At 72.3% G+C, this 24,011-nt stretch overlaps 1 protein-coding gene across 1 annotated transcript in view; it reads left to right on the top strand.

Moving 5' to 3' along the window:
* The window catches only part of LOC136099095 (SCO-spondin-like), a 29,306-nt gene extending 5,684 nt beyond the window's left edge, over nucleotides 1-23,622 (top strand). The window contains exons 18-92 of the mRNA XM_065833053.2: nucleotides 367-547; nucleotides 803-897; nucleotides 962-1,218; nucleotides 1,307-1,441; nucleotides 1,536-1,738; nucleotides 1,871-1,998; nucleotides 2,099-2,208; nucleotides 2,460-2,609; nucleotides 2,695-2,788; nucleotides 2,893-3,293; nucleotides 3,458-3,688; nucleotides 3,771-3,944; nucleotides 4,169-4,405; nucleotides 4,522-4,644; nucleotides 4,739-4,830; nucleotides 4,931-5,156; nucleotides 6,052-6,204; nucleotides 6,273-6,413; nucleotides 6,518-6,703; nucleotides 6,788-6,938; nucleotides 7,006-7,165; nucleotides 7,251-7,305; nucleotides 7,388-7,498; nucleotides 7,603-7,821; nucleotides 7,926-8,023; nucleotides 8,242-8,383; nucleotides 8,461-8,670; nucleotides 8,758-8,923; nucleotides 9,010-9,079; nucleotides 9,157-9,214; nucleotides 9,667-9,795; nucleotides 9,909-10,079; nucleotides 10,371-10,535; nucleotides 10,803-10,982; nucleotides 11,136-11,258; nucleotides 11,379-11,505; nucleotides 11,658-11,783; nucleotides 11,866-11,957; nucleotides 12,075-12,245; nucleotides 12,322-12,574; nucleotides 12,664-12,710; nucleotides 13,418-13,582; nucleotides 13,671-13,837; nucleotides 14,348-14,505; nucleotides 14,572-14,792; nucleotides 15,000-15,041; nucleotides 15,156-15,329; nucleotides 15,405-15,614; nucleotides 15,844-16,011; nucleotides 16,255-16,386; nucleotides 16,616-16,856; nucleotides 17,343-17,495; nucleotides 17,570-17,616; nucleotides 17,812-17,988; nucleotides 18,066-18,212; nucleotides 18,592-18,722; nucleotides 18,930-19,054; nucleotides 19,143-19,189; nucleotides 19,393-19,454; nucleotides 19,518-19,689; nucleotides 19,771-19,932; nucleotides 20,030-20,146; nucleotides 20,377-20,515; nucleotides 20,617-20,819; nucleotides 20,893-21,066; nucleotides 21,189-21,316; nucleotides 21,486-21,631; nucleotides 21,764-21,810; nucleotides 21,887-22,051; nucleotides 22,218-22,426; nucleotides 22,512-22,607; nucleotides 22,844-22,904; nucleotides 23,046-23,176; nucleotides 23,280-23,430; nucleotides 23,509-23,622. Coding sequence (XP_065689125.1) covers nucleotides 367-547; nucleotides 803-897; nucleotides 962-1,218; nucleotides 1,307-1,441; nucleotides 1,536-1,738; nucleotides 1,871-1,998; nucleotides 2,099-2,208; nucleotides 2,460-2,609; nucleotides 2,695-2,788; nucleotides 2,893-3,293; nucleotides 3,458-3,688; nucleotides 3,771-3,944; nucleotides 4,169-4,405; nucleotides 4,522-4,644; nucleotides 4,739-4,830; nucleotides 4,931-5,156; nucleotides 6,052-6,204; nucleotides 6,273-6,413; nucleotides 6,518-6,703; nucleotides 6,788-6,938; nucleotides 7,006-7,165; nucleotides 7,251-7,305; nucleotides 7,388-7,498; nucleotides 7,603-7,821; nucleotides 7,926-8,023; nucleotides 8,242-8,383; nucleotides 8,461-8,670; nucleotides 8,758-8,923; nucleotides 9,010-9,079; nucleotides 9,157-9,214; nucleotides 9,667-9,795; nucleotides 9,909-10,079; nucleotides 10,371-10,535; nucleotides 10,803-10,982; nucleotides 11,136-11,258; nucleotides 11,379-11,505; nucleotides 11,658-11,783; nucleotides 11,866-11,957; nucleotides 12,075-12,245; nucleotides 12,322-12,574; nucleotides 12,664-12,710; nucleotides 13,418-13,582; nucleotides 13,671-13,837; nucleotides 14,348-14,505; nucleotides 14,572-14,792; nucleotides 15,000-15,041; nucleotides 15,156-15,329; nucleotides 15,405-15,614; nucleotides 15,844-16,011; nucleotides 16,255-16,386; nucleotides 16,616-16,856; nucleotides 17,343-17,495; nucleotides 17,570-17,616; nucleotides 17,812-17,988; nucleotides 18,066-18,212; nucleotides 18,592-18,722; nucleotides 18,930-19,054; nucleotides 19,143-19,189; nucleotides 19,393-19,454; nucleotides 19,518-19,689; nucleotides 19,771-19,932; nucleotides 20,030-20,146; nucleotides 20,377-20,515; nucleotides 20,617-20,819; nucleotides 20,893-21,066; nucleotides 21,189-21,316; nucleotides 21,486-21,631; nucleotides 21,764-21,810; nucleotides 21,887-22,051; nucleotides 22,218-22,426; nucleotides 22,512-22,607; nucleotides 22,844-22,904; nucleotides 23,046-23,176; nucleotides 23,280-23,430; nucleotides 23,509-23,531 — 11,032 coding nt within the window. The 3' untranslated portion in view covers nucleotides 23,532-23,622. The remainder of the gene's footprint in view (nucleotides 1-366; nucleotides 548-802; nucleotides 898-961; nucleotides 1,219-1,306; nucleotides 1,442-1,535; nucleotides 1,739-1,870; nucleotides 1,999-2,098; nucleotides 2,209-2,459; nucleotides 2,610-2,694; nucleotides 2,789-2,892; nucleotides 3,294-3,457; nucleotides 3,689-3,770; nucleotides 3,945-4,168; nucleotides 4,406-4,521; nucleotides 4,645-4,738; nucleotides 4,831-4,930; nucleotides 5,157-6,051; nucleotides 6,205-6,272; nucleotides 6,414-6,517; nucleotides 6,704-6,787; nucleotides 6,939-7,005; nucleotides 7,166-7,250; nucleotides 7,306-7,387; nucleotides 7,499-7,602; nucleotides 7,822-7,925; nucleotides 8,024-8,241; nucleotides 8,384-8,460; nucleotides 8,671-8,757; nucleotides 8,924-9,009; nucleotides 9,080-9,156; nucleotides 9,215-9,666; nucleotides 9,796-9,908; nucleotides 10,080-10,370; nucleotides 10,536-10,802; nucleotides 10,983-11,135; nucleotides 11,259-11,378; nucleotides 11,506-11,657; nucleotides 11,784-11,865; nucleotides 11,958-12,074; nucleotides 12,246-12,321; nucleotides 12,575-12,663; nucleotides 12,711-13,417; nucleotides 13,583-13,670; nucleotides 13,838-14,347; nucleotides 14,506-14,571; nucleotides 14,793-14,999; nucleotides 15,042-15,155; nucleotides 15,330-15,404; nucleotides 15,615-15,843; nucleotides 16,012-16,254; nucleotides 16,387-16,615; nucleotides 16,857-17,342; nucleotides 17,496-17,569; nucleotides 17,617-17,811; nucleotides 17,989-18,065; nucleotides 18,213-18,591; nucleotides 18,723-18,929; nucleotides 19,055-19,142; nucleotides 19,190-19,392; nucleotides 19,455-19,517; nucleotides 19,690-19,770; nucleotides 19,933-20,029; nucleotides 20,147-20,376; nucleotides 20,516-20,616; nucleotides 20,820-20,892; nucleotides 21,067-21,188; nucleotides 21,317-21,485; nucleotides 21,632-21,763; nucleotides 21,811-21,886; nucleotides 22,052-22,217; nucleotides 22,427-22,511; nucleotides 22,608-22,843; nucleotides 22,905-23,045; nucleotides 23,177-23,279; nucleotides 23,431-23,508) is intronic.
* Nucleotides 23,623-24,011: the final 389 nt, after the last annotated feature.

Raw genomic sequence — 24,011 nt, 5'->3', positions numbered from 1 at the left:
TATGGCCCGTTTGGGACGGCACCACGGGATAGGTGGCTTTCATTGAATGTCCCTGCCATGAAGCTTCAGTGTCACCGCTGGAGAGCCCAGACCCCCGGAGCAGCTGGCGGGGTGTACCCTGCTCTGGGCAACAGTGTGGAGCCCAAAAGAGCATGGAGCACCTCGCCTGGGGAGGGGGCTTGGGATGGGATGGGATGGGATGGGATGGGATGGGATGGGATGGGATGGGGAGGGGTAGGGATGGGATAGGGTGGGATGGGATGGGCACTGGGGATACAGGAACTTCGATGTGGGACTAGTTGGGCTGTGGGCTCCCCAGGCTGGGGGGTGCTGGGGGGCTGCCCTCACTGCATCCCCTCCCCACAGCACCTGCACTGGGGGCTCCTGGCGCTGTGCTGAAGCCCCCTGTCCCGTGGCCGCCGTCTGCCCCCGGGGGCTGGTTCACGTCCCGGGGTCCTGCCTGCGCCGCTGCGACAGCACCGAGCCCAACGGCACCTGTGCCGGCATCGCTGACGGCTGCGTGTGCCCCCCAGGGACCCTCTTCCTGGTGAGTGACCCCCTTCCAGGGAGGCAGGGCTGGGGGCTGGGCAAGCGGCAGGCTGGGGGAGCTGGGCATGGGGCTCTGGGGACTGAGTGGCCAGGGGACACGGGCATTGGTGGCAGGGGTCCATGGACCATGGAGCATCAGGGATGTGGGTGTGGAGGGTTGGTAAGGGGCACTGGGGGGTCCCAGCCCTTCTGCTGGTTCCTGCCCAGAGTCTCCTGTGCCCCACAGCTCACTCGGGGGGTCTTGTGCCAGCAGGATGGGGACTGTGTGTCCCCAGAGGAGTGTCCCTGCCACCACGGCGGGCGGCTGTACCAGCCCAATGACACCATTGTCCGGGACTGCAACACCTGGTGAGACTCCCCCCAGACCCCGGGGGTGCCATGGCTGTGCCAGCGCTCAGCTCTGTCCCCGCAGCGTGTGCCGGGGGCAGCGCTGGCATTGCGGCCACGAGGAGTGTGCAGGGACCTGCATCGCCACTGGGGACCCCCACTACATCACCTTCGACGGGCGAGCCTTCTCCTTCCTGGGGGACTGCGAGTACCTGCTGGCACGCGAGGTCACCGGCCTCTTTGCTGTCACTGCTGAGAATGTCCCCTGCGGCACCAGCGGCGTCACCTGCACCAAGTCGGTGGTGGTGGTGATGGGCAACACCATCGTGCACATGCTGCGGGGTGAGGGGCTGGCGGGGCCCAGGGTGGGTCCCCTATGGGGATGGGGACGTGCCGCGGGTCCCCACCCCTGACAGCCCTGTCCTGGCAGGGAGGGACGTGACAGTGAACGGGGTCTCGGTCCGACCCCCCAAAGTCTACAGCGGGTCCGGGCTGACGCTGGAGCGCGCTGGCCTCTTCCTCCTCCTGCTCTCCCGCCTGGGGCTGGCGGTGCTATGGGACGGAGGTGAGACCCATGCGGGGGCTCGGGGTTCTCCGGGGGTTCCCTGGGCTGGCCGTGCTGCGGTGGGACACTGGTGCTGAGCGCCATGCTGTCCCAGGCACGCGGGTGTACGTGCAGCTGGAGCCGCAGCACCGGGGCCGTGTGGCGGGGCTCTGCGGGAACTTCGACGGCGATGCCGAGAACGATTTCACCAGCCGGCAAGGGGTGCTGGAGCCCACGCCCCAGCTCTTTGGCAACTCCTGGCGCCTCAGCCTGCTCTGCCCTGAGGTCAACAGTGCCGACACCCGGCACCCCTGCACCGTAAGCATGGGGACGAGGACGTAGAGGGGGAACCAGGGTGGCTGTTTGGAGCTGGGGGGTGGCAGGTGAGGGGACAGCCCTGGCGCCTGGCTGGCCAGTAGGTGGCATCTGATGGCAGCGCTGGCCCCCCAGGAAAGCCCCCACCGGGCGCCGTGGGCCCGCAGGCGCTGCAGCGTGCTCTGGCAGCGGCTCTTCGCACCGTGCCACGACGCGGTGCCGTGCCAGCATTTCTACGACTGGTGCGTCTTCGACGCCTGTGGGTAAGTGCTGGCCCCCACTAGGGGCTGTGCCGGGGTCCCGCAGCTGGGGGGTTCCACTGCCGTCCCACTGCGCCCGGTGCCACCACCCTGCTCCGCACAGCTGCGACTCCGGGGGAGACTGCGAGTGCCTGTGCACGGCCATCGCCGCCTACGCCGAGGAGTGCGGCCGGCGCGGCATCCACATCCGATGGCGGAGCCAGGAGCTGTGCCGTGAGCCACCGCCCCCTCCCCGTCCCTGTCCCCATCCCTGTCCCAAGGGCGTCTGGGCTGGGGGCTGAGCTGCGCCCCACGGGCTGTGCTGGACTCTGAGTTTTGTCCCATGGCTGATCCAGACAAGTGATGGGGCTGGGGGGTCTGGGATGCTGGGGGGTGCAGGAGCTGCCATGGGGCCTTGGGGAGGGAGTGGGGCCAGGCAACTGTGGGGTGGAGGGTCCCCGCCTGGCCTCATCCCCCATCTCCAGCCCTGCAGTGCGACCGGGGGCTGGAGTACAGCGCCTGTGGCCCCCCCTGCCCCCCCAGCTGCCGCAGCCTCGGCCGGGAGCCTCCCGAGCACTGCCAGGGCCTGCTGTGCCTGGAGGGCTGCTTCTGCCCCCCGGGGACTGTGCTGCACGGTGAGCCCTGGTGACGGCGTGGGGCTGGCGTGGGGCTGGCGTGGGGCTCTTGTGGGGCTGACGCCTCCTCCCATCTCTGCTGCAGATGGCAGCTGCATCAAGCCCATCGAGTGCCCGTGTTTCTGGGACGGCTTCGCCTTCCCGGCCGGTGCCGCGGTGCAGCAGGGCTGCAAGAACTGGTGAGTCCCAGCACGACGCTGGCCCAACCATCCGGCACCCACCAGTACGGTGAAGCCACACCGGCGGAGAACACGCCAGGGCTGAGCCGTCCCCATCCCCACAGCACGTGTGCAGCGGGTCAGTGGCGCTGCCCGTCCTCGCCGGAGCCCTGCCCAGCCGCGCCGTCCTGCGCCGAGTGGGAGTTCTCCTGCCGCGCCGACGGGCGCTGCGTGCCGGGTGCCTGGGTCTGCGACAACGAGGAGGACTGCGGGGACGGCTCGGACGAGGTGTGCGCCCCGCGCTGCGCCCCGCACCAGCCGCGCTGCGCCGGCGGGCAGTGCCTGGCCTGGGGCGCCCGCTGCGACGGCGTCCGCGACTGCAGCGACGGCTCCGACGAGAGCGACTGCGCCCCCCCAACCTGCGTGCCCCCCGAGTTTGGCTGTGCCAGCGGGCGCTGCCTGCCCCCCGAACGGGTCTGCGATGGGGAGCTGGACTGTGGCTTCGCTGACGACTCGGACGAGGCAGGTGAGTGACCCTGTGGCCACCCCACTGCTGTGCCCAGGGGTCCCAGAGCAGCAGGGTGCAGGAGCGAGCTGCAGGCCAGCTGTGCCCCATGGCAAGGGGGTCTGAGCCCCCATCCGTGGGGGTTTCTGCTCCACGGTGAGGGTCTCTGACCGCTGCCACCGCAGGCTGCAGCCCGAGCTGTGGGGCGGGGGAGTTCCGCTGCGCGGTGGGCCGGTGCGTGCCGTACCCTCACCGCTGCGACGGCCGCGACGACTGTGGCGACTCCAGTGACGAGCGCGGCTGTGGCTGCCCCCCCGGCCACTTCCAGTGCCCCGACACCCAGTGCCTGTCCCCATCCGCTGTCTGTGACGGCCACCGCGACTGCACCAATGGCACCGATGAAGCTTTCTGCCCAGGTGAGGGGCTGTGGGGCCGGGCCACCCCCTGCACATCCCCTGCCTGCAGCATCATTGCCCCATGGGACTGTGTCCCCGCCAGACCGGGTGACCTGCGGCCCCGGGGAGCTCCCCTGCCCCGATGGTTCCTGCATTGGTGAATCCGCGGTCTGTGACGGCATCCACGACTGCAGGGACGGCTGGGACGAGAGCCCGGCGGGGTGTGCGGCAGCTCTGCCCGCTGCCGTGCCCACCGCACCCACCAACGGCTCGGCAGGTGAGGGGCAGCGGTGCCGTGGGGCAGACAGACCCCCTCATAGTCCTCCAGGGACCCCAAGCTCCCCCACAGCTCCCCACAGCCCCGGTGCCAGCATGGGGGACTTGCCGGGAGCCCCGTGCTCTGCGCCAGGGTGGCACCTGGCGGGGATGGGGGTGCGATGGGGACGCTGGGGTAGGCACCACCCGGTGACCTGCCACCCCACGGTGACCCGCCACCCCCAGTGCCAGCATGTGGCCCCTACGCCTTCACGTGCGGGAGCGGGGAGTGCGCGCCGCGGGGCTGGCTCTGCGACGGCGAGGCCGACTGCCGCGACGGCAGCGACGAGCTGGGCTGCGCCGGCGGCTGCGAGCCCGGCCACTTCCCCTGCGCCCACGGCACCGGCTGCGTTCCCTACGGCCACCTCTGCGACGGTGTCCCCCACTGCCACGACCGCTCTGACGAGAGCACCGACCACTGTGGTGAGCCCCTGAGGGGGTCCCTCTGGTGTCCCCCCCTGCAGCAGCCAGGGTGGTGGGATGCTCTCGGGTGTCCCCTTCCCGCGTCACGCCTTGACGCTGCTCTGGCCCTGGCACAGGCTCCACCGCCATCCCGCCGTGCCCGGGGCACTTTGCCTGCGATGACGGTGTGTGCCTCAACATGTCAAGGGTCTGCGATGGTGCCACCGACTGTCCCCAGGGCGAGGACGAGCTGGCCTGTGGTGAGGGGTTCCCCAGCGAGGGAGGGAGGAGGTGTTGGTGGCCTGCAGCTGGGAACAGCCACCCCACCATGGCCACCCTGTGTCACCTCCACAGAGAGCAGCATCCCCGCCGACAGGAGCAACCAGACTGGGGGTCCCTGTGCTGAATACACCTGTGGTGGGGGCGACTGTGTCACCTTCCAGCAGGTATGGGGGGCATGGGAAACCCCCCCCTCTCCCAGTGCCACTTGGGAGTCCATGCTGCGCTGTGCCCCCTCCCCAGCTCAGCATCACCCCGGTGCCGCAGGTGTGTGACGGGGTGCCAGACTGCGGGGCTGGAGCGGGCCCCCCCCAGGATGAGCAGGACTGCGGGGCGTGGGGGCCCTGGGGGCCCTGGAGCGCCTGCACCCTCTCCTGCGGCCCCGGCCTGCAGTGGCGTGCGCGGGGCTGCCACCAGCGCCGCCCCGGTGTCCTGCACCGCTGCCGCGGGCCGGCCGCGCAGGAGCGGCAGTGCTTCCGCCTCGCCTGCCCCGGTGAGCGGGGTGCGGGGGTCCCACTGCTGGGGTGCCCAGGAGGGTCAGGGGGTTCCCGTGGGTGGGGTGCCGGGGTGTTTGGGGGTTCCCACAGCTGGGGCTGCCTGAGGTATTTGGGGGTTCCCACCACCAGTGCTGCCAGGGGGTTCCCATGGTTGGGGTGCCTGACAGATTTGGTGGCCCTTATCGCTTTGGATGACTTGGGGACTCCATGGCTGAGGCTACCTGGAGAGTTTAGGGGTTCCCATGGTTGGGGCTGCCTGGAGGGTTTGGGTGTTCCCGTGGCTGAGGCTGCCCAGGTGGGTGGGATGTTCCGATGTGGGTTCCCAGTCCCTCTAGGGATACCCCAGTACTTCTCTATAGCATACTGATGCCTCCCTAGATCGCTCCAATACAATTTGGGACACTCCAATACCTCCCCCCCAGGCACCTCAATACCCCATCTAGGCCACCATTATCCCCCCCCGCCCCGGACCCCAATATCCCCTGGAGAACTCGAATGTCTCTTCAGACCTCCCCAATATTCCCCTAGATCACCCCAATGGGCTGCCCAAGGGCTCCAGGGGATTCCCATGGCTGGGGTGATTTGGGGAATTCGGTGTTCCCCCCTCCAGGGCTGCTGGGGGGATTTGGGGTGTCCCTTGGCCAACAGGACCCGGGGGCCTCGGGGAGTCCCACAGCCGGGGCTGTGCAGGGGCTTGGGGTGACCTGGGGGGTCCCATTGCCAGGGCTGCTGGGGCAGGAGCAGGGGCCCCCCGGGCAGCGCAGGGCTCGCTGTGGGTCCAGGGGTTCCGGGGGGAGCACGGGTAGGGCGGGGCGGTGCAGGCAGGGAGGTGTAGGCAGGTGGCGCAGGCAGGGGCTGCCCCCCCATCACCCGTCTCCCTCCTGCCCGCAGTTGACGGCTCCTGGAGCGAGTGGGCGACCTGGTCCAACTGCACGGGGGGCTGCGGGGGGGTGCGGCTGCGGCGCCGGGACTGCCGGCCCCCCCAGAACGGCGGCCGCCACTGCGCCGAGCTGCCCGGAGCGTCCCCCGCCAGCCTCGAAATGGGTGGGTGCTGTCGGGGGGCTCCGCGGGCCGGGTGGGCTCCGGGGGTAACCCCGCTCCTCCCTCCCCAGGCGCCTGCGAGCCCGGGGGCTGCACCAACACCTCCGCCTGCCCGGGGGGGCTGCAGCCCCGGCCCTGCGCCCCCTGCCCCGCGTCCTGCGCCGACCTCGCCGCCGGCGCCAAGTGCCGGCAGGACCGGCCCTGCAGCCCAGGTGAGGGGACCGGGTGGCTGCGGAGACCCCGAGGCAGCCCCTGCCTTGGGGTGGGCGAGGGGCCGGCCGTGGCGCACCCCAACCCACTCTCCCCCCCACCGCAGGGTGCTGGTGCGCGGCGGGGCTGGTGCTGGACGGCAGCGGCGGCCGGTGCGTGTTCCCCCGGGAGTGCCCGTGCCAGGCGGGGGGGCTCCGGTACCGGCCTGGGCAGCCGGTGAAGCTGAACTGTCGCCTCTGCACCTGCCTGGACGGGCAGCTGCGGCACTGCCGCCCCAACCCTGCCTGCGCCGGTGGGTCCCGCGGCGGCGGGAGGGGGGTGCCGGGAACCCCTCTGGCCCGGTGCCCCCGCTGACCGGGTGCCCCCCGTGCTGCAGTGCACTGCGGCTGGTCGGCGTGGTCATCGTGGGGCGAGTGCCCGGGACCCTGCGGCGTCCAGAGCGTGCAGTGGTCGTTCCGCAGCCCCACCAACCCCCCCCGGCGCGGCGGCGGCCGGAGCTGCCGCGGCATCTACCGCAAAGCCCGCAGGTGGGGCGGGGGGCGGAGGGGGGGGCGGAGAGAGGGGTGGGCTCCCCGCTGACCCCCTGTCCCGCAGGTGCCAGACGGCTCCGTGCCGGCAGTGCCAGCAGCAGGGCCGTCGGCGCGTCCCGGGGGAGCGCTGGCAGGGGGGGCCGTGTCGCGTCTGCCAGTGCCTGCCCAGCCTGGTCGTGCGCTGCTCGCCCTACTGCCCCCACCGCACCGCCGGCTGCCCCCAGGTGAGGGCGGGGGGGCTGGGGCAGCCCCCGACGGGGCACGGGGGGACCCTCCGTGCCGGTGGTGGTGACAGTGACATCCCCCCAGGGCCAAGTGCTGGTGGAGGGCCGCGGGGATTCCTGCTGCTACTGCGCTCCGGCGGGTGAGTTTGGGGGCACGGGGGCTGGGGGGGTGATGAGTGCCCTACCCAGGCAGCGGCTGCACGGTGGCTGTCCCCGCTGCAGGTGACAACGGGACGGCCATCCCCCCCACGCTGATGACGCAGCCCCCCTCCGCTACGCCGGCAGAGCCTCCCGACAGCCCCCTCCTCACCTTCCCGCTGCCTCCCCTCGGCGGTAAGCGAGACCCCCCCCTCCCCGCGGGGCTGCGGGCAGGGTGCAGGCAGAGCCCGGGGCTGTGCCCCCCCATTTCCCCCAGCCCGTACCCTCCATCCCGGCAGATCCCTGCTACCGCCCGCTGGGCACCCCCTCCCTGCCGGACAGCAGCTTCGCCGCCTCCTCGGCGCAGGCGGGGACCCCCGCACACGCTGCCCGCCTGCACGGCGGCCACCCGGGGCAGGAGCTGCGGGGCTGGGCCCCCCCGGACGACGCCTACCCGGCGCTGCTCTCCGATCCCCCCTTCCTGCAGCTGGACCTACAGGAACCCACCAACGTCACCGGTGGGTACCCGTCCGGACCCCCGGGTGTTGCCGGCGGTAGCGGTGACGGGGTGGGTGACGGGGCGGGTGGCAGTGCCCACACATGTCGCTGTGTCCCCTGGCAGGGGTGGTGGTGCAGGGAGCCGGCTCCTCTGACGCTTTCGTCACCGCCTTCCTGCTACAGTTCAGCACCGACGGCTCCCACTGGCACGGCTACCGCGAGGTCGCCGCCGGTGGCCAACCCAAGGCCAAGGTGCTGCCGGCGCTGGGATGGGACTGCGGGTGGGGGGAGGCGTCCGGGGGGTGCAGGGGCCGGCACCAGCTGCACGTGCAGCTGTGGGTGCACACAGGGGCCGTGCACATGGATGCTCACGCACATGTGTGCACACCTCTCTGCCCGTTCCTGCCTGCACCCCCTGCCTGTCCCCCTGCTCCCCGCAGCTCTTCCAGGGTAACTGGGATGCCGGCACACCAGCGGTGCGGCTGCTGGGCCGCATGGTGCAGGCGCGGCACGTCCGCATCCTCCCCCAGGACTTCCACAACCGCATCGTCCTGCGCGCCGAGCTGCTGGGCTGCCCCCCAGGTACAGGGGGCCGGGGAGACCCTTCACCCCCCTGCCGTGGGAGCCATTCCCTACCCACCTCTGCCCTCTCCCCAAAGTGCCCCCTGCCCAGCTCGGGGTCGTGACAGTGCCGATGACAATGACGATGCCGGCGGTGACGGTGACGATGCCGGTGACACCGAGCCAGCGCCCCTGCGGTGTGGGGGAGTTCCAGTGCAGAAACGGGGGCTGCGTCCCCGGGGGTCCACACGGTGCCCTGTGCGATGGCATCGACGACTGTGGGGACTTCTCCGACGAGCTGCCCTGTGGTGAGCCAGGTGGGGGGGTCGGTGCCTTGAGGGATCTCGTGCCACGTGGGGCTACCCTTGACACTCCCCCCCGCCTGCCCCGCGCAGGGCTGCCCCCCGCGGTGACCCCCTCAGCACACGGGCAGTGTTCTACGTCCCACTTCGCCTGCCCGGGCTCCAACAGCTGCCTCCCGGCGTCCCGGCGGTGCGACGGCGTCGCCGACTGTCCCGATGGCACCGACGAGACCACCTGCGGGACTCCTGGCAGCGCCAGGTGCGGGTGCCGGCAAGGCGGGGGTCCCGTGGGGGCCGAAGGGGTCGGGGTGGGTCACCCCTAATTGCTGGCTCTGCTGCTTGCAGCCCCGTGGCCCCCGTGGTAGCCGGTGTCCTGTGGCCAAGCACCCAGCCACCATCGGTGTCCCCGCCCGCAGTGAGTCCCGGAGGGGCTGGAGGGGCAGAGGAGGGACAGGGGGCTGCAGCGAGTCACGTCTGTCTGTCCCCACACAGCTGTCCCTTGGGACTGCCACCCAGTTGTCTCCGAAAAGCGCTGAGCCCACTTCCCCAGGTATCGGCCGTGGGGCAGGGTGGGGGGGGCAGGACTTTGGGGGCCCCTGACACCCCCTGACACCCTGCCAATGGGAACCACTCCCCCGGGGGTCTGCCCTCTGCCGAACGCCCCCACGGTGTTCCCCTGGGTCACAGCACTGCCCTCCCTGGCACTGATCCCGCCAGGTAAGGGACATCCCGGGGCGGGGGGGATCGAGGACAGGCGTGGACCCCCAGCTAATGTGGCACCCCTGGGAGCGGGATGGGGATGTGGGTGTCCCTGGGGTGAGAGGGGGAGTCAGCACCCTGGCTTGTGGCTGGGGGTGCTGTGTGGTCAGGGGTGCTGTGTGGTCAGGGGTGCTGTGGGGTCAGGGGTGCTGTGGGGTCAGGGGTGCTGTGAGCTGGGTGCTGTGCTCACCCCACACACGGGAGGGGGCTGTGCCCCCTGTGCCCCCCTCTTGACTCCCCCAGGACCAGCCCTGCCCCGGTTGCTCTGCCCGCGGGGCCAGTTCACCTGCGGGGTGCTGGGCTGCCTGGATGCGGCCCTGGTCTGCGACGGGCGCCCCGACTGCCTGGACGGCTCTGATGAGGCCAGCTGTGGTGAGCCGGACCCCCCCGTCTTGCGGGGACCCCGTCCCTGGAGGGGCCGAGCCCCCCAGCCCTGCCCGCATGGGCCTGCCTGTAGTGAGCCCCGCTCTCTGCCCGCTCTTCAGGCAGCCCCGCCACGTCCACCAGCCCCCTGGCCTGGCCCACCCCCACCGGCGGCCCCCCCACTCCCTGCCCCCCCAAGCAGTTCTCCTGCGGCAGCGGGGGCTGCCTGCCCCCTGGGAAGCGCTGCGACCTGCACCCCGACTGCCCCGACGGCTCCGACGAGAACGGCTGTGGTACGTGGGGTGAGGGACAGAGAGAGGGAGCCCCCCAATCCCAAAGTGTCCCGCTCCTGGCCAATGGTGCCTCCCCCTCCCTACAGCATCCAGCCACTTGTGCACTTGCCTGCCCTGCTCTGGGGACCCGAAGGGCACCGGGGCTGGGGGGCAACAATGCCGGGGGATCAAAGTTGGGGTGCACTAAGGCTGGGGGGAAACGAGGTTGAGGGGTCCAAGGGTCGGATCCAGGGACCACCGGAGAATGGGGACCCCCTGGGGCAGCCCTGACACCCATCTCTGTCCCCCCAGTCGACTGCATCCTGTCCCCATGGGGCGGCTGGGGCCCCTGCAGCCGCTCCTGCGGGCTGGGGGTCACCCTGCGCCGGCGGGCTCTGCTGCGGGGGGCCCTGTCCGCGGGGGGCTGCACCCACCCTCGCCTCGACACCCGCGCCTGCTTCCTCCGTGCCTGCCCAGGTACCTGCTCCTGGGCTGGGACCCCCATGGACTGGGACCCTCGTGGGCTGGGATTCCCATCATCTGGGACTGGGACTCTCATGAGCTGGGACAACCAACCCTGCGACAGCTGGGGGGTCCTTGTTGGTGGGGGGCACAGGGGCCCATGCCCACTGAGGGGGTGGCAGAGGGTCCTGGGGAGGGGACCTTGCCGAGCTCTGCGTCAGCACGGGTGGGTGGGTGCGCAGGGGGTGCCTGCACGCCCCCTGCCTCTGTCTTCCCCTCCAGTGCCCGGCGCGTGGGCAGCCTGGGGGTCCTGGTCCCTCTGCGACGTTGAGTGCGGGGGGGGCGTGCGGAGCCGGCTGCGGAGCTGCAGCGACCCGCCCCCCAAGAACGGGGGGCAGCCCTGCCCCGGGGGCCCCCTCCAGATCCAGCCCTGCAACCTGCAGCCCTGCGGGGACCCCCCAGGTACCGGGGGGACATGGCGACCCCCGCGAGGGCGAGAGGGGAGGTAGGGGGTGGGGTGCGGGGGGACAGAGGCCCCATACAGGGGGCCGGGGGACTGGCGGGGGCACACGTGGTGCCCCATCCCTGAGCATCCCTGCTTATCCTTCTCCTCAGCCTGCGGCCCCCAGATGGTGTTTGTGCGGGCAGGGGACTGCGAGGGGGGGCAGGTGCCCCCCTGTCCCCAGACCTGCGGGGACCTGAGCACCAACAGCACCTGCCAGAGCCCGTGCCAGGAGGGTGAGTGGTGGGGCTGGGGGGACATAGGGGGAGAAGGAGATTGCACGGTGACAGCTGGGGGGCCGAAGAGGGTGGGGACACCGGTTCCCTGGGCGGCGCTGAGAGGACACCGCCGGGCAGGCTGCCGGTGCCCGCCGGGGCTGTACCTGCAGGACGGCGGCTGCGTCAACGCCAGCCGGTGCCAGTGTCACCTGCCCCGGGAGCGGCGGCGGCCCGGCGAGCTGTTCCTGCAGGGCTGTCGCCGGTGGTGAGCAGCGACCCGCGGCCCCCGCCCCCCACCCTGCCTGTGCCCCGACGCTGCCTGCGAGCGCTGCTGGGGGGCTCGCCAGACGCGCCCCCCGGGCTGTTCTGGGATGTCCCTCGCCCGTTCCCGCAGCTGAGCCCGGTGTCCGTCCCCAGTGTGTGCCAGGACGGGGTGGTGACATGCGAGGACGTGTCCTGCGCTGTGTCCTGCGGCTGGTCCGCCTGGTCGCCCTGGACCCGCTGTGACAGCAGCTGCGGCGCGGGGACGCAGGAGAGGTTCAGGTGCGGGGCCGGGGGGAAGGCCCTGCCCCACGGCGATGGCGCTGCCCCACGGACGGGATGACAGCGCGGCACCTTCCCGCAGGTCACCCTCCAACCCCGCGGCAGCGGCCGGAGGAGCCCCCTGCGCCGGGGAGCCCCGAGAGGTGCGACAGTGCCACCAGCCCTGCGACACCGGTACGTGTCCACCCGGCCCCGCGGCGGCACCGGCGATAGCGGGGGCTGTGCCGGTGGTGGCTCAGGGACCCCGGTGTCGCAGTGGCCCCTCCAGTGCACGGGTCCGTCCGTCCCCAGCAGAGCCCGGCAGCGGCTGGAGCGCCTGGACGCCCTGGTCCGAGTGCTCCGCTCCCTGCGGCCCCGGGGAGCAGCGGCGGCACCGGACCTGCGCCCCGACGGCACTGGGGGGTCCCGACTGCGCCGGTCCCCACGCCCAGACACGGGACTGCAGCGCCCAGCCCTGCCCAGGTGAGTGTCCCGCTCCGGGAGCGCGGCGGGCGGTGCCGGGGTGGCCGGTGCCCAGCCCTGCCCGCTGTCCCCACAGCGCGGTGCCCGGGGGACACGCGGTACCGGACGGCGGAGCAGTGCCGGCGCGGGGGGGGGCCCTGCCCGCGGCTCTGCCTGGACCTGGCCGCGGGGGTGGAATGTGCCGCGCTCTGCCGGGACGGCTGCGCCTGCCCCCCCGGGCTGCTGCTGCACAACCAGAGCTGTGTGCCCCCCGCCCGCTGTCCCTGCCACCACCGCGGCCGCCTCTACCAGCCCGGGGACACTGTCGCCCTCGACGCCTGCAACAACTGGTGAGGATGCGGCCGCCGCTGCCCCGCCCGGGGTCTCAGACGGGGGTCCCCACCCGATGCCCCCCCGCACTGACCCTCCTCTCCCGCAGCACCTGCACGGCCGGGCTGATGGTGTGCGGTACAGAGCCCTGCCCAGGTACCGCCGGGATTGGGTGGGGGTCCTGGGGTGTGCGCGGTGATGGGGGACACACAGTGCTGGAGGGGACACACACTACCGGGGTGCATTGTGACCCCCGCCCAGGGCAGCCACCCTGCCTGGCCTTGCAGCAGTGACAGCCCCAGACTGGAGGGTCCTGGTGTGGGTGTCCCCGGGAGGGGTGCCCACGGGGCGGTGTCCCTGGGGTTGAGTGCACACGCAGTGGGGACCCTCAGGCTGGCACCCTTGGGTGTCCCTGCGGTGAGTGTCCCCAGGGTGGGTGCCCCCAGCAGCTGCCTGACCCCGAGGTGGAGTGTGGGGGCATGGTGGAACCAGGTGGGCTGGGGAGACGGGGCTGCAGGGGGCAGGGGGCAGCAGGCAGGGAAAGGGGAGCAGGTGGCACAGGGCGGGGGCACAGGCTGGCAGAGGGTGCATGGGGTGGCACAGGATGGCAATGCTGTGCAGCACAGCGTGACGCCGTGCTGTGTGATGTGGTGCCATACAGTGCGGTCTGGCACAGCGTGGTGCCATGCGGTGCAGTGCAGTGCCATGCAGTGCCATGCAGTGCCATGAGGAAGAGCAGATCCCCCAGGGCCCCTTTTCCCATGCGCTCTGGGTGTTGGCATTGGTGCAACACCAGCTAAAGCCCTCACTGCCGGGGAGGCCAAGGCACGCCATGCCATCCCGCACTCCCCCTGTGCCCGCAGAGGTGCCATGGGGCACACGGTCCCTGTGGGGTGCGTGGTCCCCATGGGGGCCCTGCAGCGTCTCGTGCGGAGGGGGCGAGCGGCTGCGCCGACGGCAGTGCCAGCAGCCGGTGTGCCCAGGGCTGGGCCTGGAGAGCCAGCTCTGCAACAGCCAGGTGTGCCGGGGTGAGTGCTGGCCCCCCTCCCTGCCCCACACCCCAGCCCCCCAGCGCAGCCCCCCAGCCCTGCGGTGCTGAGCCTGGTGCTGGCGCAGAGGCAGGCTGCCCGGCGGGACGGCTGTACCGCGAGTGCCAGCGCGGCGAGGGCTGCCCCTACAGCTGTGCCCAGCTGGCCGGCCAGGTGGGCTGCGTCTGGGGGGGCTGCCAGGAGGGCTGCCACTGCCCCCCCGGCACCTACCTGCACCACGGTGCCTGCCTCTCGGTGAGCCCCTGTGCCCCCAATCCACACCCCCCTCTGTGAGGAGACCCCCCGGTGCTGCCTCCTCCTGCGCTGGGCTGGGGGGGATGCTCGTCCCTGCTCACCTGGGGGAGCCCAGATGGGAGGTTCCCAGAATGCTGGGTGTTCCTTGGGGTGGTGGGTGCTGCTTGGGATGGTGGGAGCTGTGTGGGATGGTTGGTGGTTCTCTGGGTAGCGGGGACATCCCGGGTCCATGAGTGCTCCCCAGGGAGATGTGGGGTCCTTGGGATGGTGGGTGGTCCCCAGGATGTTGGGTGCTCCCCGGGTCCATGGGTGCTCCCCAGGGAGATGGGGGGTCCTTGGGATGGTGGGTGGTCCCCAGGATGTTGGGTGCTCCCCGGGTCCATGGGTGCTCCCCAGAGTAATGGGGGCTCCATGGAGCCGTGGCTGTTCTCCAGGTTGGTAGGGGTTCCTCAGGGTGGTGGGTGGTCCCTGAGGTGATGGGTGCTCTCTGGGACTTTGGGTGCAATGCAGGAGTGTCCCTGCATGCTGACGGCGGAGCTCCTGCGGGAGCTGCAGAACGGTTCTGCCAGCCCCCCGACTCCCCCTGGCTTGGGCACTCACAGTCCCCCACTCATACCGGGCCAGGAGCTGCCCCCAGGCAGCACCATCCTCTTGGGCTGCACCAACTGGTGAGTGCTCGGCACCTGCTGCCTGTCCCTGTCACCCAACCCCTCCCTGACGCCGCCCCCCCGCAGCACCTGCCTGCACGGCCGCCTGCGCTGCTCGGAGCCGGGGTGCCGGCGGGATGGGGGATTCGGGCCCTGGGGACCCTGGAGCCCCTGCTCCCCCAGCTGCGGGGGGCGAGGGCTGACGATCCGCCAGCGCGGCTGCACCGCCCCGCCGCCCACCAACGGGGGCCAGGACTGTGTGGGACCCCGCACCGACAACAAGTACTGCCAGAGCCCCGACTGCCCCGGTGGGTCACAGTCCTGTCCCTGTCCCTTCTGCTATGGGTCGCAGTGCTGTCCCCATCGCCTCTGCTGTGGGTCACAGCCTCCTCCTCGTCCCCTCTGTCCCACGGGGTCGTGGGTCCCACTGCCCCAGCCCGGCGGGGCTGGATCCTCCCCAGGCGTGGAGGTCGGGAGGGTAGGGGGGTGTCACCATGTTTGATCTCCCCCCGCAGTGGTGACCGTCCCCACACCGGAGCCCAGCCCCACCGTCCCAGGTGAGGGCTGTGCAGGGAGGGGGACAGCCCCTTGGGACCCCCGACTCGGAGGGATCCAAGATTTCGGGGGGACTCATGCTCTTGGTTCACGGGGGGGGCTTCATCCCGGCGCAGGTGCCGAGGAAGAGGAGGGTTTCGGCCCCTGGTCCCCCTGGACCCCCTGCTCCAAGACCTGCACCCTCCCCGAGGCGCCGGCCACCAAGAGCCGCAGCCGCTCCTGCCGCGGGGCCGGCGGCTGCCGGGGGGAGAGCGCCCAGCAGTGGGTCTGCAACCTGCCCCACTGCGCAGGTGGGGCTGGGGGGTCCCCCTGCTCGCGCTGGGGGCGCTGCCACGCTGCGGGTGCCATCCCCGCTGTCCCCACAGCTGTCGTCACCTGCCCGGACGGGGGCTGCGCTGGCCAGGACTGCTGGTGGACGCCGTGGGGGCCGTGGGGCGGCTGCTCCCGCAGCTGCGGGGGGGGGCAGCAGCTCCGCCTGCGCGCATACAACCCCCCCGGGCCGGGGGGGCAATGGTGCCCCGACATCCTCAGCGCCAACAGCCAGAGCCGCGTCTGCAACCTCCAGGCCTGCAAGGGTGGGGGCCGGGAGGGGCAGCATGGGGGGGTTGGTGGGGCTGGCTGGGGGCATTGGGGGGGCCTAGGGAGGGCAGCGTGGGGGGCTGGGAACAGCATGGGGGGCCCAGGGGAGCTGGTTGGGGGGTTTGAGGAGGGGAGCTTGGGGGGTTGGCTGGGGGTCAGTGGGGGGAACTCGGGGCGGCGGTCGGGGCAGAGCCCCCCGTTTGATGCCCTCTCGGCACATGGCAGTGGACGGCGCCTGGTCAGCCTGGAGCCCCTGGTCGCGGTGTGATCGGACGTGCGGGGGGGGTCGCTCCATCCGCAACCGCTCCTGCACCCGCCCCCCCCCGAAAAACGGGGGGCAGCGCTGCCCCGGCGAGAGGCACCACCTGCGCCCCTGCAACCCTCAGCCCTGCGGTACGGCACGGGGGGCACGGGGAGCTTGGGGGCGCATGGGGGAACCTGGGAGGGCATGGGGTGCATGAGGGCTTCGGAAGGGCACAGGGGACACGGGGGCCTTGGGGGACCTGGGAGGGCACGGGGCCAGCAGGAGATCTGGGGGGGCGTGGGGCGACCCGGGAAGGCACGGAGGGCTTGGGTGCCACGGGGAGCTGCGGGAGGATCGGAGGTCACCGGGACGCTGGTGGCCGTGCTTTGCAGGGAGGGGCTGCCCGCCCGGCATGGCGCTGGTGGGCTGTGCCAACCGCTGCCCGCGGCACTGCCGGGACCTGCAGGAGGGTCTGGCCTGCGGGCAGGACGAGCGCTGCCAGCCCGGCTGCCGCTGCCCCAACGGTGAGTCCTGCCTGTGCCTGCAACCCCTGTGTCCCCCCCGAATGGCAAGGTGCTGGGGGGGTCCGATCCCTCCCCAGGCAGAGCTGGGGGTGCCTGTGTGTTCTGCGGGAGCAGATGTGCGTGCATGTCCGTACACCCATGCACACGCACACATGTGCCCCGTGGTGGTCCCTGTCCCACACCCTGTCACCAAACCCACCCTGTCACCAAACCCACCCCGTCCCCACAGGCACTCTGGAGCAGGACGGGGGCTGCGTGCCCCCCACCCACTGCGAGTGCACGGACGCGGAGGGGCACAGCTGGGTGCCCGGGAGCCGTCACCAGGACGGCTGCGAGAGCTGCACCTGCAGTGGGGGCCGCCTGCGCTGCACCCGCCAGGGCTGCCCCCCGGCCCCCTGCAGCTGGAGCCGCTGGAGCCCCTGGGCACCCTGCAGTGTCACCTGCGGGGACGGGCAGCAGACCCGCTTCAGGTGACATGGCACCTGGGGGGCTGTGCGGGGGACACGGCACCCAGGGGACATACATGGCACCCCGGGGACACAGAACCCACAGATAGCTGCAGGGCACCCAGGGACAGGCTGCAGGGGGGACATGGCACCTGGGGGACACACACAGCACGCAGGGACAGGCTGGGGGGGGGACGAGGGACAGAGCACCCAGGGAACGTGGCACCCAGGGGAAGCACACGACACCCAGGGGACACACATGGCACTCAGGGAACTTGCAGAGCACCCAAAGGGCACGGCACCCGTGAGGGGCTGCAGGACGGGATACAGCACCCAGGGACAGGCTGAGGGGGAAACACACAGCACCCGGGGAACATGGCACCCAGGAGGGGACACGCAACACCCAGGGGACACAGCCCTCAGGGGACACGGCACCGGGGATGAGCTGTGGTGGGTGCCAGCCAGACCCTTGCCCTCCCAGCCCCCCGTGTCCCTCCGTGTCCCCCCCAGGACCTCCAGCCCGGACTCAGGGGATGGCGAGTGCGAGGAGCCGCAGGAGCAGAGCCGGGGCTGCACGGGGGGGCCCTGCCCGCCCCTCTGCCTGCAGGCGGGCAGCGAGAGGCGCCTGGGGGACAGCTGGCTGCAGGGCGAGTGCCGCCGATGGTCAGTGCCGGGGGCAGGGGAGCCCGGAGCCCAACTGCACCCCCAAACCCACCCACCCTGTGCCCTTCCCACAGCACCTGCACCCCCGAGGGCACTCAGTGCCAGGACATCCCCTGTGACAGTGAGTACCCACCCGTGTCCCCCCGTCATGGTATCCACCCCGTGCCGGGCGGTGCCAGGACCCTGTGGCCCCCGTGAAGGCTGACGCAAATCCCCTGGGACCCCCAAACCTCGTGAACGGGCCCTGGTCAGGACGGAGGGGACCCCGGGCACCGCGCCATGTCACGGCGGTGATTTTGGTGTGCTGTGTCCCCAGGGTCGGGCGGCTGCACCTGGGGCCCCTGGAGCCCCTGCTCCCGCTCCTGCGGCACGGGCCTGGCCGCCCGGGAGGCTGCCTGCCCCTGCGTGCCCCCCGGTTCTCCCGGTGCTGCCTGCAACCACAGCCACAGCCCGCACCGGGAGCTGGGGGCCTGTTACCTGCGCCCCTGCCCAGGTAGGGGGCCGGGGTGGCCAGACTGGGGGATCAGTGGGGTCCCTGCAGCCGTCACCCTGTCCCCTGCCTGCCCGCAGCCACCTGCCCCTGGAGCCCCTGGAGCCCCTGGAGCCGCTGCTCCTGCCAGGCCCCGCGGCAGCACCGGCACCGGCACCGGCAGGGACCCGCCGGCTGCGCCGGGCTCGACGTGCAGAGCCGCCCCTGCAACACCTCGAGGTGCTCTGGTGAGCGACAGGGCTGCGGTGGCCCCGCTGCCTGCGCCTTGCCCGTGCCCTGCGCCCCGCTGCCAGCACCCTGTCCGTCCCCTGCGCCCCCCTGCCAGCACCCTGTCTGTCCCCTGCGCCCCGCTGCCTGCACCCCGCTGCCTGCACCCTGTCTGTCCGCTGCGCCCCGCTGCCTGCACCCTGCCCGTCCCCTGCGCCCCCCTGCCTGCACCCTGCCCGTCCTGTACATTAGCTACTCTCTGCCCTGTCCCTGCACACCTGGGATCTCCCTGCCCGCCCCTACTTGTCTCCTGTGCTGCCTGTCCCCTCCCCGTCCCAGGCACTGCCTGGGATACCCCTGCCCGTGTCGGGGCTCCTGCCTGACCCGTCTCCCCCGCAGAGACCAGCTGTGCCCCCCCCTTCCAGTACCAGCCCTGCGGCCCCCCCTGCGAGCGGCTCTGCTCCAGCCTGCAGCACCCCGAGCTCTGCCCGCAGCCGCCTCCCTGCCTGCCTGGCTGCGCCTGCCCGCAGGCAAGAGCGGGCAGGGGTGGGCAGGAGGCTCTGGCACTGGGGCTCTGGCTCCGGAGGGGGCGTCCCTGGGGATGGGATGGGGACGGGGACAGTCCCACGGGGCGGGGAGCAAGACCTGGGTGCTACCGTCCAGTTGGCACTGCAGAGGCAGGGGGGAGGTGCAGGGGGGGCACCTGCCAACCCCGCCATGGTCGCCTGTCCCGGCAGGGGCTGCTGGAGCACGCCGGGGGCTGCGTGTCCCCCGCGCAGTGCGGCTGCCTGCACCCCGGCGGGCCGGGCGGCCCCCAGGCCCTGGCTGCTGGCGACACGGTCCTGCTGGGCTGCAAGGAGTGGTGAGCGGGGCCGGGGGGGTAGCCCCACACGACGGGGGGGCGGAGGGCACACCACGGCGGTGGGTGCTCACCCACTGTTCTCCTCCAGCGTGTGCCAGAACGGGACCCTGCGGTGCAGCAGCGAGGGCTGCCAGGGTGAGTGCGGAGCCGCCCGCACCGCAGAGCCCCCACCCTCGGCAGCAGCTCCCCAGCCTGGCCCCAGCCCCCCGCTTCTCTCTGCTCAGGGCACCCCCGCGGGGTGGGCACCTCTCTGCCCACTGCCCGCCCCACGCGGGTGGGGGCTGCCCCCGCCCCGCCCCCCCGGCTGCGGGTTCCCCAGAGGCTCTTTATCCCGCCAGGGCTGCTGCCGCTGAGCCCATGGTCGGAGTGGTCACCCTGTGGCCCCTGCCTGCCCCTTCCCGCGCTCGGTCCCACCACCCTTGCCCAGCTGCTGGCCCCGCCGGCGGAGGCGACACCAGCAGAGGGCACGCTGGCGGGGGGGACACCGGCAGGGATTCCAGCCCTGGCCGCGGTGCAGCATCGCTACCGAACCTGCCTGGACCCCCAGACCGGGCTGCCCTGGGCCGGAGACAAGGCCGCCTGCTCGGCCCAACTGCGGCAGGACCGGCTCTGCCCGGAGCCCCACGTCTGCCGAGGTACCGGGGGTTGCAGGGTGCCGTGGACACCGGGACGGGACAGGGGTGCCCCGCGGGGCAGGTGACGCCCGTGTCCCGCAGACCCCTGCCTCTGGAGCCCCTGGGGACCCTGGGGGCCCTGCCGAGACCCCTGCAGCGGGGGCTACCGCCTGCGGCAGCGCCAGCCCCAGCACCCGGCGGGCAGCCGGCGGTGCCGCGGTGCCCACTCCCAGACCGAGAGCTGCAACACCGACGTCTGCCCAGGTAATTCCCACCCGGCACCCCCGCGTCCCTGTGCACCGTGGGGGGGCCGCGGTGGGTGCCGTGTCCCTGTGCACGCTGACACCCGCCCTGCGCCCAGGGGAGACGTGCGGGGAGCGGGGCCGCGTCTTCACCGCGTCCTGCGCCGACGGCTGCCCCCGCGCCTGCGCCGATCTCTGGCCCCACGTCCAGTGTCTGCAGGGGCCCTGCAAGCCGGGTACGTGCCCCCCCGCCGCTACATGTCCCACCATATAGGACAGCCCCCTGCCCCACACCCCCATCACAGTCGTGACGTTCCCTGCCCCACAGCTCCTGCTGCATCTTGGCACACGGGTGCACCCACACCCTGCTCTGTGCATCCCCGCGGCTGAGCCCCCCCGCCCACCGGGGGCTCAGGACCACGCGCAGCACCCATGGGTGCAGACCTGCTCCTCTCTGCCCCCGTAGGGTGCCAATGCCCCCCGGGGCAGCTGCTGCAGGACGGGGCGTGCGTGCCCGTTGCCGAATGCCGCTGCGGGCTGCCCGCTGCCAACAGCAGCCGGCAGGTCCGGCCGGGACATGCGGCCGAGCTGGACTGTCACAACTGGTGGGTGCCGTGGGGAGGACGCGCTGGCGGGACAGGGGCAGCCGCGCCCCGTGGCACAGCCCGGGAGTGGGATGCTGATGCCAACGTCCCTCCTGGTGCAGCACCTGCGAGAACGGGACTTTCGCCTGCCCACCCCTGGCGTGTCCCTCCTACGGACCCTGGTCACCGTGGGGACCCTGCTCCCGCAGCTGCGGTGGCGGTAACACGTCCCGGCACCGTGGCTGCCTGGAGAGCGCCGGCGGGGTGCCCTGCGGTGCTGCCGGCACGGAGGAGACGGCTGAGTGCAACCCAGAGCCCTGCCCTGGTGAGTGCCACCGCGGCGGGACGGCGGGACGGCGGGACGGCGACACGATGCTGAGCCCGCGCTGCCCCCGCAGCCAGCTGCCGCCTGAGCCCCTGGTCCCCGTGGAGCCCCTGCAGTGCCAGCTGCGGAGGGGGTACCTCCGAGCGGCGCCGGGAGCTGCTGCCGGGCCCGGGGACACAGGAGGAGCCGTGTCCCCTCCAGCCGCTGCTGCTGCATCGCGTCTGCAACGCCCGCAACTGCTCACCGGGTAGGGGGGGTCTCAGCCGGGCTCGGGTTGGCCGTTGGGGTGTCAGGGAGCTGCAGCTTTGCCGGCTGTGCCGCAGGACGGGGGGGGCTCCGTGCTGCAGTCACACCCTCCTCGCCCCGCAGAGTGCCCCAGCGGGCAGGTTTACGTGGACTGTGCCAACGCCTGTCCCCGTGTCTGCGCCCACCTCCACCGGGGGACACAGTGTCTGCCGGAGACATGCCAGCCCGGCTGCGCCTGCCCGCTCGGCCAGGTATGGCAGGGCTCCCCGAGCCCTCCCTGCAGCCCCCGGGGATCCCACTGCCAGCCAGGGGACACCACTGCCACCCACCACCTTGGGGATCCCACTGCCACCCACCACCCGGGGAGGCCGCTGCCACCCAGGGAGGGGAGATTGCTGGTCACCGCCGGGTGCCCCACAGGTTCTGCAGGATGGGGTCTGTGTCCCCCCCGAGTTGTGCCGCTGCCGGCTTCCCCCCACTCTGCCCGGGGCCCACAACCTCTCGCAGGAGCAGCAGCAGCAGGAATATGCCCCGGGCAGCCGCCTCCAGCACAGCTGCAACACCTGGTGGGTGCCGTGGCCCCTGGCGTCACCCCATGCGGGTCGCCCCATGCGGGTCACCCCATGCGGGTGGCTGAGCCGGGGTGCTGGGAGCTCAGTGGGGGCTGGGTGGGGTCTGACCCCCCCTTCTCTCTGCAGCGTCTGCGTCCGCGGCGTCTTCAACTGCTCACAGGACGACTGTGATGGTGAGAGATCCTTGTCTCTGTCCCTGTGCCGTGGTCCCTACACCACAGCCAACAGGTCTCACCGTGTCCCCCACAGTGGACTGCCTGTGGTCCCCGTGGTCCCCCTGGTCCCCCTGCTCGGTGACATGCGGGGTGGGCGAGCGGCTCTCCCACCGGCGCCCGCTCCGACAGCGCCTCTATGAGGGGGCAGAGTGCCTGGGCCCCCCCACCCGCCGGACCCCATGCAGCCTCCCCGACTGCCGTGAGTCCCCCCGCAGTCCCTCAACCCCGGGAGCTGGCAAGGGAGGGGACAGAACTGTCATCTGCAGGGTGCTAGCCCAGGGGGGAGGCAACAATCCTTGCGTCCTGCACCGCGGTGGTGCCAGCGCCGGTGATGGTGACAGTGCCATGCCCTGTGCCCCGTGCAGCCTGTCCCACGGGCGAGCGCTGGCAGGAACCCAACACACCGGCCAGCTGCGAGCAGAGCTGCCAGGACATCTCCAATGAGCTGCCGCGCAACTGCAGCGCGGCCCTGTCCCCCGGCTGTGCCTGCCAGCCCGGCCGCTACCGCAACAGCACCGGCCACTGCGTCCCAGCCGCGCTCTGCGAATGCTGGCACCGGGGGCAGCCGCACCAGGTGAGCGGCGCCAGGGGTGCACCTTGTGCTCGGGGGTGCCCCGTTGCACCCCCGCCGGGCTGAGCCGTGTCTCCCCCTCGGGCAGGCTGGCAGCGAGTGGCAGGAGGAGTGCGAGACGTGCCGCTGCATCGACGGGCAGGCTGCCTGCACCGCCGGCTGCGCCCCCCTCACCTGCCCCGAGGTGCGGGGGGCTTGGGGTTGGGGACGCTTGGGAGGGGGGGCGAGGGGAGGGAGCACGTATGAGGAGGGCACACTGGTGAGCAGGGGACATTTGTGGGGAGGGGGCACTTATGGGAGGGATCACTTGTGGGGGGCACGCGTGGGGAGGGGCACATGTGGGCAGGGGGCGTGTGCGGGCTGGGGTTCCCATGGGCAGGGGGCACATGTGGGCGGGGAATGAGGGCACCGTCTCGGCAGGGCGCGGTGAAGGTTCGGGAGCCGGGCGGCTGCTGCCCCGTCTGCCGGGAGGAGTGGCCGGGTAAGGTCCCCGCGGCCCGTGGCGGGGCTGGGCACCCTCGGGACCCGCGGCCTCGGCCCCGCGCTGCTGGGGAGGCGTTTGAGGCGGCGTGGGCAGCGCGGGCAGCACGGGCAGCACCAGCACCGTGTCCTCCCCTGGCAGAGGAGCCGTCCTCCATGTGCCGGCGCCTCACCGAGCTGCGCACCATCGCCAAGGGGCCCTGCGCCCTGCCCGCCGTCGAGGTCAGCTACTGCGCCGGGCGCTGCCGCTCCCGCACCAGCGTCACCCCCGAGGTCAGCACCGGGGGTCTCGGCCGGGCTTTGCTCGGGGCTGGGGCGCAGCAGCGGGGGGGCTGCCCGGTGTCGCCCCCCCAGCAGCCGCGCGTTCCTCGGGCAGGAGCCGTACCTGCAGAGCCTCTGCGAGTGCTGCAGCTACCGCCTGGACCCGGCCAGCCCCGTCCGCGTCCTGCAGCTGCCCTGCCCCGGCGGGCGGGCCGAGCCCGTGGTGCTGCCCGTCATCCACAGCTGCCAGTGCAGCAGCTGCCAGGGTGAGCGGGGGACCGGGGTGGGGGCAGGACCGCCCAGGGGCGCAAAGTCCCGAGTCTCTCTCACTCCTTCTCCTGCAGGCGGGGATTTCTCCCGGCGCTGAGCATCCCCCGGCTGGACGCTCCCCCCAACCCCGGTGGCGGCCCCGCCGGCCTGCTCCGGTTCCCCGGGCCCTGTCCCGATCTGCAATAAACCTGCGGGAGCAGCCCACGTGTCCGGCACCGGGAGGGACTGGGGGGCTACGGGGTGGTGGGGAAACCTTGGGAGGGACCGGGAAGAGCTTGTGAGGCACCAGAGATACTCCGGGAGTGACCGAGAAGGACTCGGAGCGGACCGAAGGGGACCGGGGCGGGACGGGACGGAACGGAACGGGGGGACACCAGGAGGGACCGGGGAGGGCTTGCGTGGACCGGGACGAGCCGGGGACAACCTGGGAGGGACCGGGAAGGGCTCGTGGTGGGGAGCGGGAGGGATGAGAAGGGGCTCGGGGTGGAGGGGGAAGAGCTCGAGGGAGACCAGGAGGGACCGGGAAGGGCTTTCTGTTGGAACCCCTCACCCCCACCGCAGCCCCCAAATACCCACC

The sequence above is a fragment of the Patagioenas fasciata genome, chromosome 2, assembly GCF_037038585.1.
Source record: "Patagioenas fasciata isolate bPatFas1 chromosome 2, bPatFas1.hap1, whole genome shotgun sequence".
Lineage (NCBI taxonomy): Eukaryota > Metazoa > Chordata > Aves > Columbiformes > Columbidae > Patagioenas > Patagioenas fasciata.
Note: the sequence above shows the minus strand (reverse complement) of the source record. Positions and strands in the feature narration are given on the sequence as shown.